Source organism: Phyllobates terribilis, unplaced genomic scaffold (genome assembly GCF_046119375.1).
Source record: "Phyllobates terribilis strain yellow unplaced genomic scaffold, ASM4611937v1 Scaffold_1__5_contigs__length_1240528914, whole genome shotgun sequence".
NCBI classification, from domain to species: Eukaryota; Metazoa; Chordata; class Amphibia; order Anura; family Dendrobatidae; genus Phyllobates; species Phyllobates terribilis.
In genome coordinates this window covers 821,331,344-821,352,339 of record NW_027362761.1, presented here as the reverse complement: position 1 = coordinate 821,352,339, position 20,996 = coordinate 821,331,344, and the positions used below count along the sequence as shown (strand labels likewise).

The window sequence follows — 20,996 nt, the reverse complement described above, 5'->3', positions numbered from 1 at the left end:
TTGACCTGGAAATGGGAGTCCTGACCCCCGAGGACACTTCACCAGAAACAGACTGGGACACAGAGAGGCAGCAGCAGTACCGGAGAGTACAGGAGAGCGTGGAGCGAAGTCTCTGTCAGGCTAGGGAAAGACAAGAGAAAACTTACAACCAGTATGCTCCCGCTGTTCCCCTGGTACCCGGAGAGCAGGTCTTGAAGAGGAAGAGACGGCTCCACAAGTTGGACGACCAGTGGGAGAAGGACCCGTACACCGTACTGCCCTCAAGCCACGAGAACCCGAAGGTCTGTACCATCAGTAAAGATGGAGGGGAAACCACAGCCATTGTATCCCGGGGCCACCTGAAGAAGTGTCCCGAACAACTGAGGAACCCTGAAGAGGAACAAGAAGACCATCGACCCGTGGGAGAAAGGGAAGATATGGTTAGTACCGTGCTCGGGGACTTCCCTCGGTCTTGGACTCAAGTCAATGGTGCAGTTGTGGTACCCGTACTCACCTTCCTCCAACCATCATCCCAAGAACCTACGGAGCAACGGGTAGAGCTGGAAGAACAGCCGGTCCAGGAGGCAGAAGACTCCACACGAGTAGAACAGGAGAATCAACCCTCTGCTTATAGTGAGCCTGCCGTACCCCTAGTGAGACAAAGAGCCGGTAGACAGCTGCCCAGTTTACCCTTGACAGCTCCTCCACCCTGTAGTTCAGGGCCAGACAGTCAGCTCCGTAGGTCCACTAGGGCCACTAGAGGCCAGTTACCCGCACGCTGGAGAATTTGAAGTGTAAAAATAGTTTTATTTATGTTTATCTGTGTATTGTTGCTTGTGTATAATTTTGTGTTTCCAGTTGTTTTTAGGAAACCTTGGTGGATTTACCGGGAATCCTTGTACATAGTTGGAGCGTAACCCAGGATGGACTAGAGACTGTTAAGGACTCGGGGTAGGACAGACCCCTACCTGGTTACGTCTCCCTGTGTTGGTGAAATGGACACCTTGCTTCTTTCAGAGACTGCACCCGGTTGCGGACACGCCGTAACCATCTTTATATGTTTTCTTATTGTATTATTAATGTTTTTTGCCTTGTTATGTTTTTCTAAATGTGTTTAGTCCCGGAGTACTAAATTTCACTAGGGGGGAATGTGGCACCCCAGGGGTCTGGTTTTCCACAGTAATGTAATGTTATGTCTGAGAGCAGGTGGGAGGTCCTTTGGTCAGGGATCCTGTGCATGCCACACCTCCTGCCCAGTCTTGGGAGGGGAAGAACTTCCCCTGTATAAACCCGGGGCTGAGGCAGGGTGAGTGAGACAAGGAGAGTGGAGACAAGAAGCAGCATAGGAAACAGCAGGCTTACAAGGAGTCAGGGGCTGGCAGCTGCAGAGCTTGCCCTGACTAAGAAGATTCTTTACCGGACCCGGAGTCCGAGGCTGTGGGGACTAACTCCTACCCAGCAGCAGAATCCGTCAGGCAGGGGATTTCAGGTCCCCTGGCCCAGAAGCCCGAAGGCACGGTCACACGCGTGGGACCAGCACCGCCATCGTGGAGCGGAAGCCATTAGAAGGCCCCGAGTCACCGGCCATACGGGTGAGCACCACACGGTACACTCAGGGACGTGGGTTACTTACATCAGCTTCTAGCAAGGTAGCCAGAAGAGTACAGTCAGTTTGGGGAGGCCTACAACTACGCCTGGCCAGGGGAGATCCCATCTGCTCAAAGACTGACCAGGCCCCGTTTGCTAGCAAGTACTCCGGGAGGGTCTGTCGTTGTTACCAGTAAAGACCCTGAACTACACCGTACCGTCTCTGAGTGGTTCCTGCTACCCCCATCATCCACGTCGGCTGCCCTGAGGCCATACCCCTCCCGTTGGGGGTTATACTATCACGCTGCACAATCCTACCACCGGCCTCAGCGGTCTGCCCTGCAGCAGCAGCTCCCTGGCTGCTCTCAACGGGTGGCGTAGTCATCAACTATTTACTACTAATAGACTGCCGTCTAGTTTGACTCCCTGGGCACGGACCGGGTCACCGCCACGAGACTACAACCCTCCACTGATCCGGCTCCGGGTAGGCTCCCGCGTGCGCAGCGCAGCGCGACACAGGCCCAGGGGCGCGTCACTAGAATATTGCAGTGTATGAAGTGCAGAGGTCCCTGTGCTGCCCTCAGCAGAAACAAGTTACAGGTTTCAGAAAATGGCATCACAAGCCAATTTTTTTTAACCATTAAAATAACCTTGGGGTCGCTGTAACCGAACCGACCTGCAGAATCATTTTCACCACACAACGCAGTAAAAGCAAAATGGCGGGGGTTTCTTTTCACCATTTTACCCCACTTGGACTTTTATTTCCCGCTCCCCAGTACTTTCAGTAAATTATATAGTAAAAAGAATGGTGGTTTTAGATACTACAACTGATCACGCAAAAAAAACAAGCCCTCACGCGGCCACATGGATGGAGAAATATAATAGTTACGAGGGAAAAGCGAAAAACAGGCCACCCTGAAGGGGTTAAAAGCTGTGACAGAAACAAAAGACATTTAGGATACAATGTGGCTGCAAAAACGGAGAGGAAGACACATTATTCACGGTGTTGTCAGGGAACAACAGGTCTGGAGAAAGAAAATCGCATTACACCATGTTCCCTATAGCAGACTGCGAGAGGTCGCGGCCGGGCACATTCCCGCCATCTACGGGGAGCCAACAGCGCCGCCTGTGTCCGTGCAGTGGAAGCGCCGGTACAGACCGCAGCCGCGGCAGCTCTCAGCCCTCACGAGTCTCCTCCCCGGTGTTTCCGCTTCCTCCGGTCACACATGGCTGCGGGCTCCGGGGACATGGAAGTGGCAGTCGGCTGTGAGCACTACGCCAGAGGCTGCGAGCTGAGGGTGAGGGCACACGGGGCATTACCGGGAGGGAGGGCAGGAATGGCAGGTAGAGTCCTATCAGCGGCTGCCACTGCAGGTGACACAGGGCAGACCTGCATACAGGTACAGAGGACCCCTGATGGGAGCGACCCCGCGCTAGTCCTGCCACAGCCATGTCCTCCTCTGTGTCAGCGCTGATTGCACAGCCATGTCCTCTTCTCTGTCAGCGCTGATTGCGCAGCCATGTCCTCCTCTCTGTCAGCGCTGATTGCACAGCCATGTCCTCCTCTGTGTCAGCGCTGGGTGCGCAGCCATGTCCTCCTCTCTGTCAGCGCTGGGTGCGCAGCCATGTCCTCCTCTGTGTCGGCGCTGGGTGCGCAGCCATGTCCTCCTCTGTGTCAGCGCTGATTGCGCAGCCATGTCCTCCTCTCTGTCAGCGCTGGGTGCGCAGCCATGTCCTCCTCTCTGTCAGCGCTGGGTGCGCAGCCATGTCCTCCTCTGTGTCGGCGCTGGGTGCGCAGCCATGTCCTCCTCTCTGTCGGCGTTGGGTGCGCAGCCATGTCCTCCTCTGTGTCAGCGCTGGGTGCGCAGCCATGTCCTCCCCTGTGTCGGCGCTGGGTGCGCAGCCATGTCCTCCCCTGTGTCGGCGCTGGGTGCGCAGCCATGTCCTCCCCTGTGTCGACGCTGGGTGCGCAGCCATGTCCTCCCCTGTGTCGGCGCTGGGTGCGCAGCCATGTCCTCCTCTCTGTCGGCGCTGAGTGCCTCAGTGACAGCAGAACATGATAGCTTGTTCCCTGGCCACACTGACCCACCAGGGACATGTGTTACCAATCCCCTTTGTCACATGCTGCTATTAACGCTTCTCCCTCAGCCTGTTTTCACCTTAATGACTAGGCCAATTATACTTTTCTGACCACTGTCATTTTATGAGGTAATAACTCTGGAACGCTTCAGCGGATCCCCTGATTCTAAGGTTGTTTTTTTCATGATACATTGTACTTTATGTTAGCGGTAAATTTAGGTCGATATTTTTTGAGTTTATTTGTAAAAATGTGAAAATTTTGGCGAAAATGTTGTAAATTTTGCCATTTTCAACTTTTCATTTTTGCGCCCGTAATCCAGAGACATATGTCACACAAAAGTTAATAATGTTTACCACATGTCTAATTCCCATCTGCATCATTTTTGAAACACAATTTATTTTTTAAATTTATCAGTAGTTTCTCATTTTTCCACCAAAATTTACAAAACCAACTTTTTTAGGGACCATGGAATTTTAGAATGTTGAGCTGTGAAAATAAGAAAATCACATTTTTGCTACAAAAATGTTTCTTTAGCCCCAATTTTTTCATTTTCACAAGGATAACAGGAGAAAATGGACCATACAATTTGTAGTGCAATTTCTCCTGAGTACTCAGATTCCCTCTGTATAGTACCGCTTAGCCACACAGCGAGACTCGGGAGGGACTGAGCGCTGGAGAACTCCTGGAGGACAAGTTACCGTAGCATAGTTTGCGGACTCCATATACACAGCCCCTAAGTGCCAGAAGAGCAGAACCCCTCCTCAAGTGAACCCATTGTGGAAATTATACCCTTCTGGGAATTTATCTACAGGTGTAGTGATGATTTTGACTCCATGGGTGTATTACAGAAACAAGAAGCTGTGGATGTTGCTTAAAGACTTTGGCCATTACTTTTTATGATTGCCCCAATCGATGGACCCTGTGCCCCTAAGTATTTTTCTAATTACCTCCTGCTGTCCTTCTTGCCTGTGAGTGGCGCTATCCTTGGCCTCTCACAGGCATCACATGACCCCTGGTTGCATGCGGCTCTGACATCCACTGATGTCACGTCAGGTTCCGGCTGCAACCGGGGGTGACTGACTTCTGCGTTCCATGGTGGATGCTGGGATGTGGACGGGGTTACCCCGCGCGTCACACCCAGCATCCACCGCGCGCTCTCCCTCTCCCCATTCGCTGGGAAAGCGTGCAATGGATGCTGGGTGTGACATACGGGGTGCCCACAACCCATCAGCCACCGCGGGGACCGCGTCACTTATGTCACGCCTCACTTGACGTGACATCAGCGGCGGGTCACGTGATGCTTGTGACGGGCCAGCGGTAGCGCCGCTCACAGGCAAGAAGGACAGCAGGAGGTAATTAGAAAAACACTTAGGGGCACAAGGTCCATCGATTGGGGCAATCATAAAAAGTAGTGGCCAACTCCTTTAATGAAAATTGCAAATCTGCCTTTGTAGTCCCCATACATTATGCCCGTCTCGTGCTTCTGGAGAAATGCACCCTTAAATTAAACAGGTTCTCATCGCTACAGAAATGCCAAACATGTGGACGCATACTACGGTTTAGGCACGCTGGGCTCAGAAGGGAGGTAGACATTTGTATTTGGGAGCACAGAATTTGGTGGATTTTATTTATTTTTTGAGGGGAGGGGAGCACTGTGGCACTCTTCCAGAGCCTTTGCACTACCAGTAACTTGGAAGCCCCCAATATTTCCGATAACAGATGACGGACTTGAGTGGGGACTTTTTCCTGTGGATTGAGTTGAAGCTTTTATTGGGAACATTTTACATAACGTTTAGGATCACATTTATCCTGTGCTCTACCCTGAGCACTCATATCAGGGTTTCCATCTAAATCTCTGAGTGACGTGATTCAGATGAAACCCCCGATGGATCCATCCACTATAATGAGGCAGCAGTGTTACTCTGGACTCCATCTGGCTTCTGTTCAGCCATATGCTTCTTTTCAGAGGTGCACAAAGCAGTGGCTGACTGCGCTTTTATGCATGTTTAAAAACACGGACACCGCCGGATCACAGGCCAGATCGCGTCCACGGTGCCTTCATCTGCCTCAATAGAGGGAATCTTCGGCTGTGGTTCAGTCTGAATCAGGTATTTCAGAGACTTACACAAAAACCCTGGTGTAAGCGCTCAACGCAGAGCGCATTATAAATGTGAGCCGACCCTTACTGCGATCTTTGGAAGGCAGAATGAACAAATCAACAGCAGGGAATGAGTTGGTTTTATTTATTTTTTCTCGCCGTGCCCCGTGTGGATTAAGCGATTAGACGACTTTATTTTTCGGGTCGGTGTGATTACAACGATACCAGATTTTTAGCTTTTTTTATGTTTGGCTGCTTATGCTTTTTATACAAAAAAAAAGTTTTTGCATTGCCATATTTTGAGAGCTATAATTTTTCCATATTTCTGCCAATAGAGTTATGTGACGGCTTGTTTTTTTCGGGACGTTGACTTTTTTATTGATACCATTTTCGGGCACGTGACATTTTTTGATCGCTTTCTATTCTGATTTTTGGGAGGCAGAATGAACAAAAACCATCAATTCAGGAATTGTTTTTTAGGTTTTTTTTATGCCATTCCGCGTGTGGTCAAATTGATAAGGCAGCTTTATTCTTTGGGTCAGTACGATTACAGCATTAGCACATTCCTATAATTTTTTTTTTATGTTTGGTGCTCTTACACAATGAAACTATTTTGTGGAAAAAATAATTGTTTTTACATCACTGTATTCTGAGAGCTATAACTTTTTTATTTCCTCGATGTCGGAGCTGTATGTCAGCTTGTTTTTTGCAGGACAAGATTGACGTTTTCAGCGATACCATTCTTCTTTACATTCGTCTTTGTGACTGCATTTTATTCCACTTTTTGTTTGGCGGTATGATGATAAAGCATAGTGTTTTGCCAGGTTTTTTATTTAATTTTATTACGGTGTTCACTGAAGGGGCTAACTGGTGGGACAGATTTATAGATCGTGTCATTCCGGACTCGGCGATACCAAATATGTGTACTTGTTTTGTATATTTTTGTTTTTACATAAATATACCTATTTATTGGTTTTATATACATATATATTTTAACTTTTTTACTTAGTCCCTGTATGAGACTTCAACTTACCGTATTTCTCTGATCGCTGGACTCATGCATTGCTGTACACATGTATAGCAATGAATGAGGCCTGTCAGCTTTACACTGGCAGATCACCTGTTAGACTCCGCCAGAAGAAGGGTCTAACAGGCCACCGTTGCTGGCAGATCCGGAGCAATCCCCCGTGATCATGCCACGGTGGTGCTGGAGGGGTGAGAGAAGTGCCCTCGCTTTCACAAACTTCTAAATGCTGCAATTGTTATTGATCGGGTCATCTAGAAGATAATACAGGGTTAACATCATTGGGACATGAGCCAATCAGGTCTCGATGATTTTGCCTTTCAGAGCGATCACTCTTCACCGAAATCCCAACCCTTGCCGGACTCTGGGGGGTCTCGAACGCTTCAACCATAGAGAAATGACTGTGCAGTACAAAGCCCAGCAAGTGCTGACATTTATTTACCATCGGAGGTCGTAAAGCGGTTAAAGGGATATTGCTGTGTTGTGCCACTGCAGTGGGATCTGCTGTCTGCCTGTGATCATAGCAATAAAGGGGCTCAGGGCTGATGTTAAGGAGGCCAGCTGCAATTTCCCTGCACAGGGATGGCTAAAGTACCACTGGGGAAAAAACTGGGAAGGGGGTCCGACTGCTGGGACAAAGGGATAGTGAAGTGACATTTTGTAGGGTTAGGTTAAGATCCCACAATGAGTTTTTGAAGCTGCTTATTTTTGTGCACAAAAAAAACGCAGCGTCTTCCAGTTCCAGCAGAGTGGATGGGATTTATAGAATTCTCATGGCCACTGTGCTTTGCTTATAAGCTGCGTAAACTCCCCTGCACTGCGTGTTACATATCAGCGGCGTGTCAATTTCTTTTGCAGTAAATATGCAGATTATTCTCATAGATTTGAATGAGATGATGAAAATCTGCAGTAAAAAACGCACATGTGGTTTTAGTTTGTTTTCTCTGTGGAAATGCAATAAAACACATGTAATCCGCACATACATCAGTATTCAAAGCCAAATACCAGGAATTATTTTTATGTAAATCATGTCAAAAAGGGACAGAAATTCAATTAAAACATGTAAAAAAACAGCAGGTGTCATAATTTAACTTATGGATGCGGAAAAGCTAATAGTGGAAACTTCTCCTTGTATTGTAAAAACACAGCTGCTTTTTACCCTGCAGAGCTCTTGTCATTGGGAGCTGCAGTACCAGACCTCACCTATGGATAAGAGTGGCAGTGTTTCTGTAATCCCTGTTACGTTGCATCTTGCTTACTCATGACCCTTTTGCCTTTCAGGCTCCTTGCTGTGGTAAATTTTACATTTGTCGCCTTTGCCATGACAACAAGGAAACGCACAAGATGGATCGCTTCAAGGTCACCCAGGTCCAGTGCTTGAAGTGCAAGTGCATTCAGAAGGTACTGTGCAGTTACTGCGGCGTGGGCGGCACAGTGCCCTCTATGTAGAGCAGGGCATAAGTATCCTCTGCAGACATATCTACAAGAGCGGATCCCTAGAAGTCACTGTTTCATGGCTTCTGTTCTTCAAGGCTGTATCCATCAAATCCTGATAGTCCCCATGTACTTATAATACACAGTTGTGCTTCCTGAATTGTTAGTGACATTAATTTCCCTGCAGACTGTGTTATTCCTGCAATTAGCGGAAAAAGCAAGTGTGAACAGAACCTTACTTATCTGCTATCACTAGTGTTAAGCAAAAAGATTTGCAGGACCTGGTCCAGCTGCTACATTGATAGTCCGTGGCCACCAGATCTAAGTTTCCTCCTCAGTGTCTCCCCTGATCCACAGACACTGCAGTGGATAAATGTCATTGTGCCGGGCCTACTAACCAGGGACGTCGGCAGGTAGTAGGAAGTTCTCGGATTACCAGCTTGGCCACTGGTCCACGATCTGGTGAATCTTTTTGCTCAATTCCAGACATTACCAAATCTACTGCAGATTTAATTCCGTATTCTGATAAGTTGAGTGAAGTAATGAACCCCGAATGGCATCAGTGGGGCTAATGCTTTGTACGTGCCTCAAGTATAGGAATGACTTATAAACCCCTCCATGACCTGGCAAATTGATATTTTTTTGCTTTAATTATTTGCTCCTCTTCTTCCAGGAGTCATCTTTTTTTTCCTGTCAATATAGCCATACAAAAGCTTGTTTTCAGGAATATTTTCTGGTCTGAACGACACCATTTATTTTACCATACAAAGTACTGAAATCCTGGGGAACAGGAAGCCCATCGGCACCCCATAGTTGCGTTACGGGAGGGTGGGCATACATCAGCTGCCCCATCGTGATCACGCCACGTGAATGCTAATATCAAAAAGTTGATAGCAGAATTTAAAATGGTAGTCCACTACTCAGACAGACTTGCCCTGTGTGGTGCAGCTCCTGAGCCATGATCATATACATGCAATCTCCCTATAACATACTGTTACCAGTGCTCAGGGGTTGGTATTGTTAGATGGCCGTACTGGTGTCATGGTCTTAAATTCGACCAACTGCACCATCTCCATGATGTTTGTATGTTGTTCTCGAGTTTACGGAGTTTCCACTGGGTACACCGGTTTCCTTTCACATTCAAAAAATATACCAATACTTATATTGGCTTCCTATGAAATTGACCCTAGTGTCTTTGTCCCTGCCTAAAATGGGGAAAGTAGATTTTGAGCCCCACAAAGGGTGAAGACAGGGTGTGACCAGGTTGCATGCAGCATTGTCTGTCTTCACCCTTCTTTTGACTTCAAGCAGAGCACCGCAATACATTATGGCTTAAGCTGTATGTTAGATGTTTTAGCTCCTTCTAATCCCTTTTCTCTGATTGTGCCAAGCTGTTTTCCTGTCCTAGTTTTTCTGATTTTGTGCCCCATTGGGGACAGGGACTGATATGATGGTGATAATCTTTGTACACTGCTGCAGAGTAAGTTGGCACTATATAAGCAATGAGAAGTAAACTATTAGATAGCACCAGCATTCTCCACAGTGCTGTACAGCTTGTCACGGTGGTCCATGTTTCACATAATTTAACGATTTATCTATCAGCAAGACTCTGTATGAGAGGAGATCTAAATACCAGGAACTTTCCATACCCTTATTATGTTTGTGTGGGAGTAAACATCATAAACATCTAAATGGCATGCAAATACAGACTTGGCCAGGGTGTAGCTTTAGCCACAAGCACTTTTGCAGTGCAGTTTCTCTTTTGCAATTTTTATACATCAATCAAATTTACTTCACGTATTTTTCCTGTACAAAAGGCAGATCAGTTCCAGGTAAAACAATGTGCAGTTTTTGATGTGTGCTTTTCTGTTGTGGCCCAAAACCACTCAAGTACACTCCAACAGCCGCTGTATAAAATAACTAGCCACCTCTGCTGAAGGTGAGATGGCCATCACTGCTGCTTTAGTGGTGACGATTGATATTTTCTGTAATACAGAAGTGACATTTACATAAGTATAATATGTACTGACCAGAACTTATCCATGAAATGTGAACCCGGCAGTTCCACAATAATAATACGTACAGATGGTTTTCTCTTCAGTTCTTAGTTGGCACACTATTTAGTCACTCATAACTATGTAGAAATCTAAATGAGTGTACACTGTGGCTACATGAACGTGTATGAATGTGTGACCAAAGCAGCCAGCAATTAGCTGCAGTGATGGCATGGCACGGAGATGCTCCTCAGGCTGGGAGAAGCCTAGATAAGGATAATACCATTGTATATGTACAAAAATTGTTTCATTTGCTTACCAGACCTAAAAACTTTGTCACAAAGTAGCAGATTATTTTAGACCAGTGTTTCACAAATTCCAGTCATGATAGCCTCCAATTGATCATGTTTTTCCCCTCACCCATGACACCATCTAAGAGAGTCGGATCCGCCCCTATCACTGGACAGGAAAGCAAGAGCACAAAATAAAAAGGCAACTCCTACTTCCTCCTTCAATGTGGTTTCCTGTCCTAAGGATGTAGGAGCCTTGAGCACATGGCTGGAGCAGCCATGAATCATAGACCATCATAGCGTGTTCTATAGCCACCTCTATTAAGAATGGCAGTGAGTACAGGGGCCCAGTTGGGCACTGAAATGCTAACATCAGTCTGGGAGAATTTACATTTAAAGGGAATCTGTCACCCCCTGGCACTTATCTGACCTCTAATATAGGCATACAGGTGACAGAAATGTAAAGCTAGTCATACCTGTATGCCTCATATTAGAGGTCTGGCCTACATTTAAAGGGAATCTGGTTGCTGTGAAATGTCTTTTTTATTCCTACAAGTTTCTGATGTGTTCCAGTCCTGGGGCCAGGAAGAAATCCCCACCTCCTGTGTGAATTACAATGCTTCCCCGCCCCTGCACCTCACAGTGCCTGGATTCAGCTGCTGCAACTGCACATGACAGGGCACTGTGACGTGCAGAGGAGGCGGGAAACATTATAATTCACACAGGAGGCAGGGATCAGAAACTTGTAGGAATAAAAAGACATTTCACAGCAACCAGATTCCCTTTAAATGTAGACCAGACCTAATATGAGGCATACTGGTAGATATACAGTAGATTTACATATCGATCACCTGTATGCCCATATTAGAGGTCAGATAAGTGGCAGGGGTTGACAGATTCCCTTTAATGCTTCAGTACCTACCTATGTTTGATGTCTAGCCTAGGGCTTGATGTTTGGCCCGGGGCCATGTGTTTAAGTAGTCCTGCGTCCTTGTGATTCTCACATGTCTTGCAGCCTGGCATGTCTTGTGAGGCCTAGTCGGTTAAAGAGCCTGCTTTGTCAACACATCCTGTGTTCGAATCTTAGTAGTGTCTGGTCTTGTGTGCCTGGCCTGCCTGAAGGTTTTCTGGTTGCTTTGTATTTGTTGAATAGCCTGCTACCTCAGATCTAACCTTTTCTTTGGCTGCCTCACGGCGTAACTTGATGGGACCTTTGGTGGACTATGACTTTCAGTGGTATATACTTCTTTGGAAGCCAGCTGACTTTGGGCTTGTAGGTCTGTTTTCACTAGTGTCTCAAAGCTTCATTACCCTTTATTAGCAATACTGCTGATATTGGTAAGGATAGCTTCTAGGTGATGCTGTCGGTCTGTGGTGATTCATGGTCCCCTCCCCCTTGTAACTTTATTAAACTTGTAAGTCCCCCTTTTTATGGTAATTTTGAATAAAATGTTGTAAATAGTAGGGGGGTCTTTTTTAGTGTAGTTTTGTTGTTAGCTTTGGGACCTTTTTGTCTGACGTGTTTTATTTAGATATTTTGAACCATTAGGTGATTATTGAATCTAGAAAAGTTTCTTATGGTCCAGATCTTGGCCTTGGGGAGCTTAATTCAATGGAAAATGTCATCAATATTGGGTTTGATGTTAAGTAATATTTTAAGGAGTTGCTGGGCCCATCGGCCAGTAGGAACCCTAGTGAAGGCCTTGTTAAGGTTACCAGGTTCTTTGAATCACTTGACTTTTGTTTACATTGACATGCTAAGTTTTACTACGACTTTCTATATACTTCAGTTGTTGGTTAGGTGATTTAACAAGTACAGGATATCTAATTAAGTCCCTCTCTGAGAGAAAAAAAATGTTGTTGTAACCAGTAAAAGAATTCCTATTTTTCTTGTTGGCTCCTTTTTGTTGGAGCTCCAAATCGATAGACATTATCTTGATTCAATGATATCTAAAAGTTTCACAGTTTTCCTTGCTGAAGCACTATCCATTGAACTAGAATATTCTTGGTATATTTGTTCAGGTGTAATACCTTACAGAGGATTCATTGGTCATCATCTCTCAGGTGCTGTCATGGGTAAGGAGATAAATGATAATTACTTACTGGTAATTTGATTTTCCTGAAACCCATGACAGCACCCCTATTTATTCCCTCCCTCTGACTTATGGTGGGTGGTGGTTCTTAATCTTCCCTTCTCACAATGAAGAATGGGCTTGAGTGAATGTATAAATTGTATAAATAATTACAAGAATAATGATTAGAATTTGGGTGACTACTACTTGACTTGTTGGAAACCACATTAAAGGAAGAAGTGTGAGTTGCATTTGTATTTTGTGCTCTGGGCTTCCTGTCTAGTAAGTGGCGGATTCTACTCTCTCTTAGGTGCTGTCATGGGTTTTTAGGAAAATCTAATTACCGGCAAGTGATTATCATTTTAAGGATATGTTTGGTACCACACAGGTGAGACAACCAGTGGTAATTTCTAATGCCTTGATAATAATCACCTGTGCTATGCTAAGGAAATCCTGAAAATATTATCTATTGGGGCGGCCATGAGGGCTCGAGTTTGGGAAACACTGTTTAGAATAATGACTTAATATTGGTTCAAATTGATTGGTAGGGGAAAGTGATCTGCGGCTGCTGTACGGGAGCGGAAGTATCAGCTTTTACCTGCCGGCATCTGCGGCTCTTCTTTTGATTAGCTGTTCTGGCGTCACGCCACAATGATGGCATCATGAGAGGTCGGCTAATCAAAAGAGGAGCTGCTGATGTCATTAGGTAAAAGGCGATACACTCACTCCTGTTTTGCAACCACAGAGCACTGTCATGGCTGATGAAATGGGACATGCAAATCGATTCACATCAACTGTGCTTGATAGCTTTACTAAATGTACTTTTCTTCTGGGACTATACAGATAAAATATCCCAGTTTGGCTGCAGATACTGATTCCTGTGCTTCTTTTCAGGCTCAGCAGACTTGTGAACACTGTAACAGTATTTTTGGGGACTATTACTGTGGCATATGTCATCTCTATGATAAGGACAAGAAGCAGTATCACTGTGATGGCTGCGGTATATGCAGGTATGATGTAATATGGAAAAAAAAGGACTATTGTTGAGCGAATTTGTTCTGAATTTCAAATTCGGGTTTGTGTTCTGGGTTACGGCTTGTTCGCGCCAAAAAAATCGGCTCCGGCCATGAACATCCCTGATTTGCCACGCTTTCACGCAGATGACAGCGTGGCAAATCAGCGATGTTCATGGGCGGAGCTGATTTTTTTGATGCAAACAAGCCGTAACCCAGAACACAAACCCGAATTTGAAATTCAGAACAAATTTGCTCAACACTAACCAGGACCTAGGAAATGTCCTATTATGAGATTTTATGGACTATTTGATGATTAGCTTTTCATGAGATTTCTCTTATAAACCTCTATTGGAGATGGTTTCTCTAGTGACACTGTCACATTTCTGAAAGTGTGAGGCGTGCTTCACTCTCTGGTGAAGAGAGGGTCCCCATCTGGCCAGGCATCATCAACTTAATAGGAGCGTTAAAACTGGTAGAAGACCCGTAGGAGGGGCAGCCTACAATATGGACAGGTCCACGTAGCTGCAAGGAAGCCACACATCAGACACTTCATCATCTGTGCGCTGCTCGTTTTACAAATCTGTTTTACATAAAACATACTTTTATTCAGAGTAAAACGCAGTTCACTGTAATGAGGCAATGTGCCAATATTTCATTCTACTCAGATGTCCGATTCCCTGTTGACAGAATCCCATTAAGTATATTGTGTATTTCAAGGCATTAAAGAAGCAATCAAAAGATGCTGCTGCAAGCCTATAGAGGGACAAAAAAGCAGTTTTAATTAAAGTTTAATGAAAAAAAGTCCCCACCCACAGTCCTAATAACCTTTAAAATAGTTTGCCTGCAATTTTTTTTTATTGTACAGCAAAGATCATATAGTGCCAATAAATATTTCAATGTATGGCTATGTCTATATGGCTATATTCCCATAAAATAGAGAAATTGTTATTTTACCAAACAAGTACACTGCGAAACCAAATGCAACAACATTGCCATAGAGTAAATAATATGTAATCAATAACTTGTTTGTACCCTAAAATGGTGCCATTCAATAATACAACTTGTCCTGAAAAAATTAGTCGTCTTACAGCCACCTTGGCTGAAAAATAAAAAAAAAAACAGTGACTTCTGAAATTAATTTTTTTCCTTTTAAGGCCCAAAACATAAAGGGGCTCAACTATTAAGCGGGGAATGTTCATTGTGCTTCTGTGGAATGTTGAGACTCTCCTATCTGATTTTTAGACCTACAGTAATATGACGGGATGTTTTTACATACATTACATACGTACATTGTGTTTTTTCTTTAGGATTGGCCCAAAGGAACTGTTTGAACATTGTACAAAGTGTAATTTATGTCTGCCTTTAAGCTTCAGAGGAAACCACAAGGTAAGAAATCAATATCCACTCTCTCTCTTTAGTCTGTAATAAATACGTGTGGCTCCTGTGACAATATAAGGCTGCAGAGATATGGATCTGTACGAAACTGGACACAACACTAATAAGGGTAACACCAGGGACTTGCTAGCAGTGAAGCCTAATAAATTACATTTGTAAAATTTCCTTTTTTTTTTTTTTATTTTTAGCCATTGAAGTACAGACAGTCTCTCTTTTTGATCATTTTTATTTCTATAATCTATATGTTGAACATAAATATTAGTTGTACATTTTAAGATTTTTTTATATGCTGTTCTGCCTTAATGCAAGTCTTTTTTTATTTTATAACCCCTTGCCTTTACAGCCAAGTTACATTTTTCCCCTCCCCCTTCTTACAAAACTATAACTTTATTTTTGCATCAATCATACCCTTATCAGGGCTATACAATGTACTGAGAAATTCTAAGTGGAATGGAATGGTGAAAAAAAAATGCAATTCCTTCTTTGCTTTTTGGGTTTTGTTTTTACGATATTCATTGTATAGTATAAATGACCTGGAAACATAGGTTTGCATAGATTTTTTTTTCTTTTTTAAGTGTTGAAATAAATATCAGAGTTGTGTCGCGATTTTCTGAGACCTGTAACGTTTTTATTTTTCTGTCTATTGAGCTGTTTGAGGCCTTGTTTATTTGCCTGTTGAACTATTTTTTTTATACTAATTTGGGGTACATATGACATTTTGATCATTTTTGTTCCATTTATTATCATAGGTGTGGTACCAGAAAAAAACACAATTCTGCCATTTAGAATTTTTTTTTATATTTACAGCATTCACCTTTACAGATGTGGCAATACTAAATGTTTATTCTGTTAATTTTGTAATGTTTAATGGGTGAAAAGAATGGGTTATTGGAATTCTTATATTTTTTAAATATCTTTAATTTTGAAAAAAATCCTTTTAGAGGATTTTAGAGGCCAATGCTATATCTTGCAATAAGACTGTATTGCAGTATATAGTGAAAATCGTGGTCACTTATGACGGTACACCTATGACTGAGCTTCACAGGAGTACGAAAATGACAGCGACAGTGGGCATTTAATATTCTCCCTGGCTGGCATGGTGACCCATTTAAATGCCACTGTCAGATTGACAGCGGCACCTAAATGCCTAACAGCAGCAATCGCAGCTCATCTCCGGCTCCTGCTTTTAGACATAGGTATCAACTTTGTAATATAGGCATTATCTACTGCATCTGCAGAGTTCTCCGCTTATGAGCTACCTCCACACATGGTGACCCCAGTGCTGGCATACATACGCATCATTTTGTGGTAAGGGGTTAATATACAGCAGAACATAATTTTACTCAACTGTGTAACTCTTATACATTCAGCCATATATAGCTAGATGAACATTCGTTAAAGGGGTTGTACCACCATAAAGAATAAAGTTAACCAAGCAGAAAAGGTGGAAATAAATAGTTTTGTAATTTATAGTGATTAAAAATTATGCTGCATTCAAAAAAATAACAAGATTTTATTTTTTGAATTATGCTCTTTGGCGCTCCCTGGCGTTATTCCATTACATTCTCGTAGTGGGCAATCAGGTGGTCTAGTTTGCTTAGTTCCTGTCATCATAAGAGGCCCCTCAACTCCCCAACCCCAGTGTTCACAACGTAATCTCCTTACACTTCTGACAGCGCAGCCTCTCTGCTGTAAGAACAGAGGTGTCTGTGATTCACCCCCTCCCCCTGCCTCACACAGCTGACCTCCGGGAGAGATCGTTCTGCTTTACAGACTTATAAGCACAGGAAGTATCTCTCTGCTATCGTGCTCACATGTCTGTGGAGCAGATGATCTCACCTGGAGGTCAGCAGTGTGAGCGCAGGGGGGGGGGTGAATCACAGACATGCTTTGTGCTTACAGCAGGGAGCCTGCGCTGTCAGATGTGTAAGGTGCTTACGTTGTGCACGCTGGGGGTGGGGAGTTGGGGGGGGGCCTCTTATTATGACGGGAATTGCGCAAACTCGACCAGCTGATCGCTCACTACGAGAATGTTATCTTTTGAATGCAGCATCATTTTTAATCACTATAAATTACAAAACTATTTATTTCCACCTTTTTTGCTTGGATAACTGTATCCTTTATGATGGCACAACCCCTTTAACTAATGGGCTTTGGCTATAGAGAACCTTAATATCGACAGGTAAGATGAGGAGAAAGAGAGAAAGCACAGAACATAAGTTGTATGTTTAGACTGGCCCTTACCACTGAATGAAATGTGTAGTCCTTTTAATGGAGTCGGAGACAGCATTGTAGCCCCATTAATGTGTTTGGTTGATTATCTGTGCTATACTAAGCTTAATAGTAATTGCTATATAGAATATTGATATCACACTGCTGCACTGATTTTCTATGCTGTACCGTGTAAAATGGCACTGATAAACTGTCCTGCATTGCCTATATACTACTAGTATATGGACTTTGGTAGCACTCCTTGTGGGACAGGACAAATCCGCGAGACTGTAGCACACTAAGGAGTGCCAGCAGGCAGTTAGTGCTATTCAGCAGCTCAGCAGAACCAACATATACTATACATGCTTTCTTTTTTGGAAATCCACAAATCAGAAATATTTTGGTATTCCTGTACTAAGCTCAGTATGTAGGACATTGTACAGGAGGGCTTCACTATAGCCCCTTTTCTTGCTAGTTGCAGCAGCAAGTAATCCATTTAATTTGTCTGCGAGAATTTGCTGCAATAAATGCTTTCCAGACAAGCAAAGTGTTGTAGATAACCATTGCCCATGTACTTAGGCCTTGCCTGTGAGCCTTGAGCTGTCTCTATAGCTAAAAATTATGTAAAGGACATGGACCTCTTATTTCTTGCCATTTTCTACACCGTTTGATGACTCTTATAGAAAATCCTAGAAATAATTGTGCATTTTACTTGTTTTCTCATTTCTTTCTATAAATAGTGTTCCTTTCACTCTTCCTGACTGCATTGGGACTAATACTGAGTTGTAGAGCGGTCTGTTTTATGTCTGCACTGTCTCCCAGCATATATTCATATTGTATTACAGTATTTTGTTTAATTTCTTCTTCTTTTTTCATTAGTGCATAGAAAATGTGTCAAGGCAAGACTGCCCTATATGTTTAGAGGTGAGTAACGGAAATTTAGTACACTAGGGTAAAACCAGCAGGTTTTATCTCTATATATTTTCCAAGCTGTACGTTTCGGGAATTGGCATTGCACATTTTTATGGCAGTGCTTTGGGGGTATACAATTGAGAGTGGCAAATATAAGCCAATGTATTAGAAATCGTCTGGAAAGGCAAATGGATCCAATAAGTATGAGTCTCTTGAGTTTACATCATAAACCAGTGCGAATACCCTCTCAGCTGTACGTAGGCATAAGTATTATCTTGTTTTATGCCAGGACTTTACTGCTTGGTTTTAGAAACTGTGCTGTCATCTTATAGTGTCATCATAAAATGTAGATCTCATTACCCCATGGACATTGTCCTACAGATCTAGATCAGTGACTGAATGTGCTGTCGTGCCATATGAGCTGGATGCCATTGAGATATTTGCTCTTTCTTACATGGATATGATATAGTAGAATTGGTGTATATATTCCTCCGTAAAGCCTGTTTGCATCACTACTAGTGATGAGCGAGCATGCTCGCCACTGTTCAGTACTCGCCCGAGCATCTCAGTACTCGAGATGCTCGGAGCTCACTGAGTACTTTCGAAATGCTCGGGCGGGAGCTCGGGTCCCCGTCCTGCATGTTTCGCGCTATTTAGAGCACCAATCATGCAGGGATTGTCTGCCACTCACTATGATGTCACAGCCATGGTGGTTGTGGCATTACAGTGAATGCCCAAATCGATGGGAACAGTGCTCACAGTGAAACATGAAAAGCCGGCAATTCATCAGCGGCATACATCGGTACCCGACAATTTAGAACAGAAAGAATAGAGCATCACACATAGATTAGATAGATAGAAACATGTCAGTCACATATATAAGTACAGTGACAGTTGGTTACTGTACTTGTCATTTATTGTCAAAATAAATGATTTATTAAAAAAAAAAATTGGCGTAGGGTTACCCTTAATTTTAGTCTCTAGCGAAGGTTAAGCAGACGGCTGGGGCAGATGTTTGAAGCCTGGGAAGGGGGTAATACCCACGGAGCTTCCCAGGCTACTAATATCAGCCCCCAGCTGAATACCTAGTGTTTACCAGCTATTAAAATGGGGGACCCCCCCAAAAAATGACGTGGGGTCCCCCCTATTTTAATAGCTAGCAAAGGCTAGGCAGACAGCTGGGGGCTGATATTAATAGCCCAGGAAGGGTGCCATGAATATTGGCCCCCTCCCAGGCTAGAAACACCAGCCGTCAGCCACCCCAGAAATGGCGCATCCATAGGATGCGCCAATCTTGGCACTTAACCTCGCTCTTCCCACTGCCCTGTAGCGGTGGCAGTGGGGAAACAGGGCTGGAGTTGATGTCAGCTTATAATGCCAGCTGACATCAAGCCCAGGTTAGTAATGGAGAGGCGTCTATAAGACACCCCCATTACTAACCCCATAGTGAAAGTTAAAAAAAACACAAACGCCAAGAATAAAGTCCTTTAATTGAAATAAACACACAATTCTTTAATGTTCTAAATTAAACCATACTTACCATCACGCCCATTCCAGCTGAAGCCAATGTCTTCTGCAATAAAAGTAAAATAATAAAGCAACTTCATCCTTACCTTTCCATGGTTCCCACGACAGCTCCAGCTCTGCTACATTCACATGACAGGCTGGATCGCAGCCGAAAGCTGCCATCCAGCTTGCCATGCCGCAGACACTGAGAAGCGCAGGCATGCTTGAGCTCCTCAGTGTCTGGCTGTGACGGCATCCAGATGAGCCAAGTTTATGTCCAATGAACTCAGCTCACCTTATGCATGTCACTGACAGCGTGGGAGAATTCTCCTGCGCATGCTGTGATCGTGAGAGAATTCTCCTGCGCTCACTGCAAGCACAGGAGAATTCTCCCACGCTGTCAGTGACGTGCATGAGGTGAGCTGACGTGGGGTCCCCCTATAAAACCTAACCAGCAAAGGCTAAACTAGACAGCTGCGGGCTGATATTAATAGCCATGGAAGGGGCCATGGATACTAGCCCCCTCCGTGGCTATTAATATCACCCCTCAGCACTCCCAGAAATGGTGCATCGTATCGCTCTTCCCACTGCCCTATTGCAGTGGCGAGTGGGGTAATGGGGTTGGGGTTCATGTCAGCCTTGGTATATTGGCGGCTGACGTGAAGCCCAGGTTAGTAATGGAGGGTGTCTATAAGACGCCCCCATTACTAACCATGTGGTAAAATAGTCACCGCCTTTTCAATAAGCTTCCAGAATAAAGTATTTTTAATGAAATAAAAAACACGTTTTTTTTTTTAAAAAATGTATTGTACGCCTCCGCGAAGCCATCGATCTTCTGAAAAAAAAAAAAAAAAAAAGTAAAAAAACAAACAACCATATCCCTCACCTATCCGCCGTCAACGACGCAGTCCACGATCTCCGCCGATTGTCCCTCGACGATCTGTGTCACTTCTACAGCAGTGACATCAGCAATCACTGATGTCACTGCTGTAGAAGCCAGCAATGTATACTGACAAGGAGTGTAAAATCACTCCTGTCAGTATACATTGCTGCAGGAGGTCACTGGGGTTCATCAGCTGAAGATCAGCTGATAAGCCCCGGTGAGCTAACCACCGTGGGAGCATTCTTGAGAATGCGCCCAAGAGGAGGTCACCTGAGCATCAGCTGATCGGTCACGTGACCAATCAGCTGATCGCTACGTCACTGCAGGTCCTGTCAAGTACAGTACCTACGGTGACGTGACCAATCAGCTGATCGCTGACTTCACCGCAGGTCCTGGCAGCTCAGTACAATGCGGGGAGCAAGCCCTCTCCCCACAGTGTACCGCCGGGAGGAGAGCATCGCGGCCGGGGAACAGGAGAATATAAAAGTTTTTTTTTATTTTTTACCTTATTTTTT

The 20,996-nt window shown here is 44.3% G+C and overlaps 1 protein-coding gene across 1 annotated transcript in view; it reads left to right on the top strand.

Annotated features, from left to right (window-relative positions):
- Positions 1-2,728: 2,728 nt before the first annotated feature.
- Positions 2,729-20,996, top strand: part of RCHY1 (ring finger and CHY zinc finger domain containing 1) — a 31,383-nt gene continuing 13,115 nt past the window's right edge. Inside the window, exons 1-5 of the mRNA XM_073655328.1 lie at positions 2,729-2,864; positions 8,050-8,169; positions 13,453-13,568; positions 14,882-14,960; positions 18,060-18,104. Of these exons, the coding sequence (XP_073511429.1) occupies positions 2,793-2,864; positions 8,050-8,169; positions 13,453-13,568; positions 14,882-14,960; positions 18,060-18,104 (432 nt within the window). The 5' untranslated portion in view covers positions 2,729-2,792. The remainder of the gene's footprint in view (positions 2,865-8,049; positions 8,170-13,452; positions 13,569-14,881; positions 14,961-18,059; positions 18,105-20,996) is intronic.